We start from the raw sequence: 9,580 nt of genomic DNA, 5'->3' as shown, positions 1-9,580 counted from the left end.
AAAATGGCACAATCTTGTGTGAAGTTTGTCTCATCTCTCTAATCATTTATTTTTCAATTCACACTACCTTACACATTTAGTCCTACCTTATCTCTATATGATTCAACTATTATATTTATTTATCACATTACATTCATCTATTCCCATATGTATAAAATCCACGTAGCCACATTCATCTTATATATTTACTTATCATGTCACATTTGCCTATGTACCTCTTCCCATTTATTGATAAGTCAGCCAACTCTTATATTCAATCACCTTGGATATTTGTGGGTCACAAACACATTTTTTTATGTACCTATGTACATCTTCCCATTTATCCATAAGACACCTAGCTCGATAGGCTCTTATGTACATTCACCTTATATATTTACTTATCACTATCACCCATTTACCCATTCCCATTCATCCATCAACCAACTAGCTCTTTACGCATTTTGATACATTCACCTTGTCTATTACTCATCACATATTACATTTACCTATGTACCTATTCCTATTTATCTATCAATCACTATATCTAATCATTTGTCTGCACATAAGTAATTATCCAATTACAAACTTGTTTGCTTATTAAAATTAAAAATTCAAACTCTTAACCCAATTTATCTTCAACCCAAAATAATCTGAAGACACATTTGATACAATATGATAGCATCTAACACTCGGAACATGTATTGTCTTACATTTTTTAATCATAGTAAAAAATCATGTCCTTAACCATTGGAATAAATTGATGTACAATACAAGATAGTACCCAAAAATTGCCCCTTATTTTCTTGCCCAAGTATTTTTTTGGCTTGAACCAAATCCCCAAACATTGTCTACACTATAAGCTCTAATGTTCATTTTCCTTGTATCTCAAACATGTTCACCTATGTACCCATTCCCATTTATCCATCAACTAGCTAGCTCTATACACACTTCTATACATTCACCTTGTCTATTACTCATCTCATATCATATTTAGTTGTGTAACTATTCCTTTTATTGTTAAGGTTCTATTACTTTCTATAATAGTCAACTACTTGTCTGTAATCCGTCTTTCAGTCTAGATAGGAATGTTTCCTATCCTGTCTCTTTTGTCTTCAGTCCAGATAGGAATGTTTCCTATCCTGTCTTCAGTTTTGTTTCTAATTCCATCTTCAGTCTACGTTGTTTCTTTTAGAAACAACGTCCTTGTAATTCTTTATAAGGAACACATTTGTTCCTCTGTTTATCAATGAATCATCCGAAAATCCGTTAATCTGTCAACTCTTCTTGAATCTTGTAACATGGTATCAGAGCCTAGTTCTTGAACTTTTTGAAAAATTTATAATTTCATTCGAAATTATTTGCTCAAATTTTTCAAAATCCAGCTAGGTCTCTTTTTTGAAAATTGTGGGAAGATTTTTCTGGATTCGGCTCTGCAAACTCACGCCATTTTTTGGTGTTTGTTCAGCACACTCTAGCCCCATTCGTCCATGCACATCGATCCTTGAAAAAAATCCGCCATTTTTATCAAGAAATTTGAAGTTTTTTCAAGCTTTTTTCAGCCAAGGCCGTTTTTTTTCGAAACTCTAATTTTTGGGGTCGAAAAAATATTTTGTTTGCAGATTCTTGGTGGGTTTTTCGAGAGCTCAACTGGGTTGTCGTCCGTTTTTTTGGGGTGCCTCAATTTTTGAGCCAGCAGATCCAGAAAACGACAGCAGATTCCTTCTGGGTTTTTTGAGCTCTCTTCTGGGTCATTCTCTGATGCTTCTGGGTCTTTCGTATTTTTGCCTCGAAGAACGTGCCTTCACAGATTTTCACAATTTTTCATTGAAAAACGTGCCATGGCATCTCTGACAAATATTCTGCTCGAACATAATTCCAAATTCAATGGTCGCAATTATGGACCCTGGAAGCAGCGCATCATCGCAATCTTCGAATATCGAAACACCGATCAACTTGTTCTAGGTGTTACGCAGCATCCGACTTCTCCGGGTCCTGATCAAGGCGAAGCTGCATTTTTCGTCTTCTGAATCTATTTCTGTTTTTATGGGTTTGTTGATTTTCTCCTCAAAAATCATTTCAAGTTGTCTGTAATACGCAAGGTTGCGTGAGATTCTGGGTTTGTTGATTTTCTCCTCAAAAATCATTTCAAGTTGTCTGTAATACGCAAGGTTGCATGAGATTCTGGGTTTTACCATTTTTTCCACAAAAACGAAGTTTTGTAATTGCAACTTATTTTGAGTCATAGCACTCTTTTGGAAAAGCTTCTTGGTTTCAGCATTCTGTAGATCCAAGGAGGGTCTCAGTTATCATAGAATGTTCCGACATCCGTACGTTGACCATTAAGGGAGGGTATTAAAATAATATCTTATACTTTCTATAATAGTCAACTACTTGTCTGTAATCCGTCTTTCAGTCTAGATAGGAATGTTTCCTGTCCTGTCTCTTTTGTCTTCAGTCCAGATAGGAATGTTTCCTATCCTGTCTTTAGTTTTGTTTCTAATTCCATCTTCAGTCTATGTTGTTTCTTTTAGAAACAACGTCCTTGTAATTCTTTATAAGGAACACATTTGTTCCTCTGTTTATCAATGAATCATCCAGAAATCCGTTAATCTGTCAACTCTTCTTGAATAACAAGACTCAACAATTCATCCTAGGAAAACCCTTCAACTTGAGGGGAAAAACCCAACAACACCATAAAAATATCTCTTTTTATTAAAATAATAAATGTCCAACTACAATGCTTTCAACTCAATACCATACTTTTCACACAAGGCAAACATATATAATGAATTGAGACTCTTCAAATCCTAACCAATAAGTCTCTTCGTTTACCAAATGTGAGTATCTTCATATTTCCAAATATGTCTCTTTGTATGTCGCATGTCTCTTCATGTAATATATGTTAAATATTTAAGGTTAGATATCTAGGCACCTTGTTGCATGCCACATGTCTCTTCATGTAATAAATGTCAAATATTTAAGGTTAGACACCTAGGCACCTTGGATGCATGTCATGTTCACTTCAAAATATAATCATAAATCAATACAAAGGCATATTCTCAATTTCAACATATGGCAATATCAAAGGTAAAGATCTCTATCACAGCTATAATCTTTGACATTTATCCTTAAGTCACTAGCTATAATCATTTGTCCACACTTGAACAACGTCCAATTACAGAGTTGTTCCCTTGAAATCAAAATATTCACTTTCAAATGATTACCCCAATTTATCTTCAAAACTTAGACAATCTAAAGACGTATTTGATGTAATTTGATACCATTCTAACATTCAAATCACGTATTGTCCCAAATTCTTAGCCCAACTTATCTTCAAACTTTAAATAATCTAAAGACACATTTGATACAATTTGGTACCATCTAACATTCAAATCATGTATTGTCTTACATTTTTTTATCATAGTAAAAAATAATGTCGTCAACCATTGGAAGCAATTGATGACACAAATTGATGTGCAATAAAAGATAGTACCCAATAAATGCCCCTTATTTTCTAAGCCAAGTATTCTTTTGGCTTGAATCAAATCCCCAAACTTTGTTTGCGCTATAGGCTCTAATGTTCATTCATCTTGTATCACAAACACATTCACCTATCTACCCATTCTCATTAATCCATCAACTAGCTAGCTCTATACACACTTTTAAACATTCACCTTGTTTATTACTCATCGCATATCACGTTCACATATGTAACTATTCATTTGTATTGTTAATGTTTAGCCCAGAAATAAAGAGAAACAACAATATACAAAAGAAAAAGGGAAAAAAGGTACATAATGACTCAACAATTTATCCTACGAAAACCCTTCAACTTGAGTGGGGAAAAACCCAACGACACCATAAAAATCTCTTTTATTAAAATAATAAAAGTCCTCAATACAATACTTTTCACACAAGGTAATCATATATATTGAATTGAGGGACTCTTCAAATCCTAACCAAAATTCTCTTTGTTTACCAAATGTATCTTCATATTTCCAAATATGTCTCTTTGCATTCCGCATCTCTTCATGTAATAAATGTCAAATATTTAAGGTTAGATACCTAAGCACCTTGTTGCATGTCACATGTATCTTCATGTAATAAATGTCAAATATTTAAGATTAGACACCTAGGCACCTTGGATGCCATGTCATGCTCACTTTAAAATATAATCATAAATCTCTTCTTTGGTTGTTGATGCAAAACAAAGGCATTTTCTCAATTTGAACATTTAGCAATATGAGAGGTAAAGATCTCTATCACAGCTATAATCCTCGACATTTATCTTTAAGTCACAACTCTAATCATTTGTCCACACTTGAACAATGTCCAATTACAAACTTCTTCCCTTAAAATCAAAATATTCACTTTCAAACTATTATCCCAATTTATCTTCAAAACTTAGACAATCTAAAGACGTATTTGATATAATTGGATACCATTCTAACATTCAAATCACATATTGTCCCACATTTATTTCTCTTTAAAAAAATCATATCCTCAACCATTGGAAGCAATTTGATAATGACACATTGATGTGCAATACAAGATAGTACCCAAATATTCATACAAAGATTTTTGTCTATTGAATGTGTTGATTCTTTACAGAATTGGATAGAATCTTATTCTAGGAAACATTCCCAATCTTCTAAAAATATTCATCCTACCATCACATAACTAAATACCCTACAATAGAGAGGGTAATATTCATTTTACTTGGAATATTTTAGTTGAATAGAGTCTATTAGATAGGAACATATCCAAATCCAATCTTCTCAAAATATTCACATCCTTCTATCATGGAACCAAATACCCTAGAATGGAGAGGGTATCATATTTCGCTACTAATAAGAGAATCATCTCCAGAAGCATTCATTCCTCCTTTTTAATCTCCCACACTTACATTTCCAAGCAAGTACAACTTACGAACAAATCCAACTCATAAGATTCTCAAAAGGAAACGATGGGCAACCCCCTTTGGGGGAATGGGGGGAGTAACCTAAAGTTTTGCGTCTCGAGATAGTTTGAGAAGTTGGAATATTTTTATTTAATTTTCCCGCGACATTCTTTTTGGAAGAGGCGGGAGAATCAAATAATATTTTTGTGTGAGTTGGATACTTTGCGTGAAAGCAGAGAAACAAACCTCAAAATGCACGTGGCCTGCCGACATCACCCTCTCTTTGCGTAACATGCAACATGCAACGCCCCCCTTTCATGGACCCCACCATGCATCATCATCGTCTACTCCCAAATCTGTAAAAATATAACATAGTTATAACGTAACATGGGTTGAGCCGAAAATGTAAGCTGTTTCTGCCTGTATTCAGATTTGTCTCTTTTCCTTGCAAGGATTGAATATATAAGATATATATATATACACATTACGACAGGATCCTCAGATTCCTTCATATCCCGATTCCCCTTTTGTCCGGCCTGAGAATTTATCTGTTTCCATTGTATACTGCTTTTCTTCCGCCAGTCTTTATCAACCATTTGTCAATGGAGGGCCAGACATGACTTATTTATTGTACGTCATGTTTGAAGCTAATAAAAATGGCGGAGCGAATACGTCAATGAAGCAGACCCAATTTTCAAGTTGTTGGGTGTCTAGAAATTCAGACTATCTTGAACCGTTACCCAATGCCCCATCACATTGGAAGATTTGGGAGATTTTTTCTAGAAAGCCATATACCAATTTAAGTCAAAAATCCTATTATGAATGAAGAAACAATCTTGATTTTAGAGATTGTTTTGAAAAGCAATACTAATTAAGGTCAAATATCCTGTTAATTATGAAGAAACAATCCTGTTTCGAGAAAGAGATTTGAAAGCAACACCAATTAAGGTCCAAAATCCTAATAAGGATGAAGGATGAAGAATCAATCCCGATCTGAGAGTTATTTGAAACAAACATACCAATTAAGGTCAAATATCATGTTAATTATGAAGAAACAATTCTGATTTGAGAGAGATTTGAAAGCAAAATACCAATTGAGGTCAAAATCCTGTCTGATTTGAGAGTTATTTGAAACAGAAGTAGCAATTAAGATGAAAAAATCCTTTTAAGAATGAAGAAACAATCCTGATATGAGAGAGTTGTATGAAACAGCAATACCAATTAAGGTCAAAAATCCTATTAAGAATGAAGAAACAATCCTGTACAACCATATCGGACTGGACCTAAGCAGTGTTACATATGTTACAACAACTAGTATCACGTTTTTCTAAATTTCGTGTCAACGACGAGGACTCTCGTTTAAAATCCTTTCTTGAATACATTACAAGCCCTGTGTGTAATCAATCTTTTTGCTTTTTAAATATGCCCAAAGCGGTCAATTTTTTCTGCTATTCCTTTCCATATTTACAAACCAAAGAGCCAAATGGAAAGTATTGACCTATAATCTGTGTGATTTAACCCCCAAAAAATAGCTTGTCAAGATAACCTAGAAACCCTAACCCTAATTCCAACTCCCAATCTATGTTTTCTGTACAGTGGAGCGAATCTGCTTCCTAAGAATATGATTTGATCAGGCCAATCAATCCGAGATTGTAAAGAAAACGCTCGGATTGTGATTTGAACAGACTGCCGAGGGAGAATCTGGCAGGTGGAGTTTCTGTTGATGGAGATTTCACGCAAGTTGAGGAGATCTCCTTTACTTGCAACATTGTCATTCCAATTTCCTGACGAACAGCTTCTATAGTCTTGGAATCCACTGGATTCCCTGCCGCGTCCGTCACGTAGAACACATTCACTGCCTTCCCTCCGCGCGTTGACACTTCTGCTCGTGTCACTGACATTCCATTCTCTCGGAATATTCGTGTCACGTCTGACAGAAGCCCAACTCTGTCACCAGCGCAAAGCTCCAATCTTAACCCCTGCCACACGAAATTTCCACATCTTAATTTCATGTCCAGATGCCCCGAATCGAACAATTTCATTAAGTCCTACCGGAAAAGACGAATCTCTCTTACCTCAGAAACTCTTCTCTCAATGGCGGCCTCCAAGCATTGAATTACACGTTGCCTCTCCGCCTCTGAATTCACAGGGCACCCGTCAACATGTCTGATGTAATATTCCTGCAAAATCCCCAAAAGATGGGAAGTTAGAACACATTCAAGCCCCTTCATAATTCAAACCATCACGAGAAAATGCTATAAACTACAAAGGACAGATTGATTGTAAAGATTGAAAAGAAAGAAAGCTACCTGATAGGTTTGAGGACCCTCGGAATCTATTGTTGCATGAAACACCACATACTGCATGTCTGTCAATGTACAGACGATGTCAAACAGAAGCTTCGGCCTGTCTTTACACTGAACATTAACCACAGAATAACCCCTCTCGAAGCAGTTGTCCACCGTTACAAAAGACTTTGGCTTGCTGTTGTTGTTGATATGATGGAGGGCATCTTTCTCTGCCTCTGCTCTTCTGTCAGGGCGCTCATAGTCTCTGTCAGCAAACATCATTTGGTGAAGGCGCCTCTGCGTGTGAGTGAAACCCACTGAAACTACTGTTTTAGGGCCTCTGATATCATTATCCCCTTTCAATACATTGCGCAAAAGCTCCTCAATTTTGCAAATCTTTTTAGGGTCTTTAATGGGAGCACTAGTTTCCTCATCTGTGATGTACAAAAGGCAAGCAACTCTCCTGTTATGAGTCCACAACTCGGCCTCTACAACGTTACATTTTAGGTCGGCCAGAACAGCAAATATCTCAGATAGTAAACCAGGGCGGTCAGTGCCTGTTAATTCAATAGCTGTGTGTTCAGCTGCTGCTTCCATGCCGAATGAAGGAACTATCCAGGAATTCCTTGCCAGAGTCTGCAAAAAATAATCAAACTTTCTCAGTAAGCAATTAATTCCTTTAAAATCAATATGCCTATTCCCAAAAGGAACCAGAGTATGTACCTTTTCAATGTAGCCAATCACTCCATCATCTGTAAGTTTGTTGCCATTTGAATCCGTCACATGAAAAACTGTAGCAGAACAAAGCAGAACAAGATGTCAGCACGAACTGAAGAATAAACGCATACTAAAACAGATCCGTGTGTCAAAGACAACATACCGTCCATGAACCACCTGCCATCAGAGGACACATATGCTTTGCTCACATTAAGATTCAAGTCCGCTAAAACCTGTACAGCCTCCAAAAGAATGCCGTATTTATTTGCACTGTCCACCTGCAAATCATCAAATATACTGCCAACATTAACTCCGGATCTCACAAACGTCGACTCCAATTCTCGAGGAAACAAAACCTTACACAAAAAAATTTAGAACTCCGTTCAAAAAGTCTACAAAACTAAACAATCCAGATCCAGAGGAAGTTTCCATTACCTTTACTATAGTTGCGTTCTTGCAGACATCATTATCAATAACAACCCTGAAATTCAACAAAAAAACATAGAAGTGAGCACCGAGAAATCTTAGAGCCAGCACATGAGAGCAGAAACAGGAAGCATAAAAAGCACAAAATAGAAATGCCTAAAAGGAACACAAGAACAGAAATAGAAAGAAATCCCTAAAAAACAGGTTGAGAACAGAAATGTAAAACCAAAATCCCTAAAACGAACATCATAAAATAACCAGGAACCGTCAAAAGAAAACCACAACAAACGCCTTGCTCTGTTATTTAAGCCGAAAAGCGATAACATAACATACATGGGAGTGTTCATCCGAATTACAAGCTTCTCATATTCGTCATACGAGTTCCAGTCCATTTCCAAATCTGCGAAAAGGGGAAAACCAAAAACCATAACAAACACGCAAAATTCCTCAAGCAAACAACTAAACAAAATTCAAGCCTTAAATAACACACAAATTCACTCATTACAATCTCAATCACAAACAACACCCTCACAAGATCATAAGCATTCAAACAGTCCACCAAATACCTCAGAAATCCTTTCTTCTTCTGCTGCTCTCTCCACGCCCTCCCACAAATCCTCGAACACAGAAACCTCCACCTTAAAAACAAATCCTCGGCAATGGCAGACTGAGAATCGCCATGAAAGCCCCACTCTTCTTTTCAAAACTCAGAGGCGTGATCTCGAAACAATCGCAAATGGCGCTTTGCCTTTAACCCTTCCGCTCTCTGTAAAATATATATATTTCTTCTCCGTCCAGCTGTAAAAGCCCGGCAATTTCCATACCACTTAGCTTACACGCTAAATTTAACCCTCTCATATTCGCCTATAAATATACCCCCATTAACAATTTCACATTTAAACATTTACCCCACCCACCGCCTGTGTGTAATGACAGTTTCTTTATCCGCGCTGGCAACCCGCGTGACTTTTTAATTTCCCCCGACCAAAATGACAGACAACCGCAGCCAATCAAATCACACCAGCATGACACGTCAGCGGACAGGCATTTAAAACCGCCAAGCTTAATGCGTGCGTTGGAATAGTAATTAAATAATTCCGACTCTCTCACATTTAATGCGACCGCTCATTTTCCCTCCCATTTAATCCCCCTTAATCACTTTTGATTATTGTCCTCTAATCACCATTATTCTAATGCTAATATTAAATTAAACAACCCCGACAAACGACTATATTTTTCAACTCTCCGAAGCCTCGGGAACCGCGCCACG

General features: G+C 36.6%; 1 protein-coding gene across 3 annotated transcripts; it reads right to left on the bottom strand.

Moving 5' to 3' along the window:
- Positions 1-6,078: 6,078 nt before the first annotated feature.
- Positions 6,079-9,062, bottom strand: LOC149530841 (ACT domain-containing protein ACR4-like). 3 transcript variants are annotated; one of them, XM_089808526.1, is made up of 8 exons: positions 8,877-9,062; positions 8,644-8,710; positions 8,320-8,365; positions 8,048-8,162; positions 7,891-7,958; positions 7,189-7,803; positions 6,955-7,059; positions 6,079-6,858 (listed from the first exon to the last, which is right to left on the bottom strand). In XM_089808526.1, the coding sequence occupies exons 2-8, from the start codon at positions 8,700-8,702 to the stop codon at positions 6,493-6,495; spliced, it is 1,374 nt and encodes a 457-aa protein (XP_089664652.1). In that variant the 5' UTR covers positions 8,703-8,710; positions 8,877-9,062; the 3' UTR covers positions 6,079-6,492. The 3 variants fall into 3 exon arrangements, with proteins under 3 accessions (XP_089664652.1, XP_089664651.1, XP_089664653.1); XM_089808525.1 differs by having other exon boundaries at positions 7,189-7,958; XM_089808527.1 differs by lacking the exon at positions 8,644-8,710.
- Between the last annotated feature and the right edge of the window lie 518 nt (positions 9,063-9,580).

Source organism: Cupressus sempervirens, chromosome 11, assembly GCF_028749045.1.
Source record: "Cupressus sempervirens isolate cs-2001-9-10 chromosome 11, ASM2874904v1, whole genome shotgun sequence".
Lineage (NCBI taxonomy): Eukaryota > Viridiplantae > Streptophyta > Pinopsida > Cupressales > Cupressaceae > Cupressus > Cupressus sempervirens.
The sequence above is the reverse complement of the archived record's forward strand: the minus strand, read 5'-3'. Positions and strand labels throughout refer to the sequence as shown.

Excerpts from the sequence above, each read along its gene's own strand:
- LOC149530841 (XM_089808525.1), bottom strand. The coding sequence starts at position 8,702 with ATGGACTGGAACTCGTATGACGAATATGAGAAGCTTGTAATTCGGATG. Across the intron at positions 8,366-8,643 it reads ATTCGGATGAACACTCCCAT|GGTTGTTATTGATAATGATG; the intron begins GTATGTTATGTT and ends GTTGAATTTCAG. Across the intron at positions 8,163-8,319 it reads AGAACGCAACTATAGTAAAG|GTGGACAGTGCAAATAAATA; the intron begins GTAATGGAAACT and ends GATGATTTGCAG.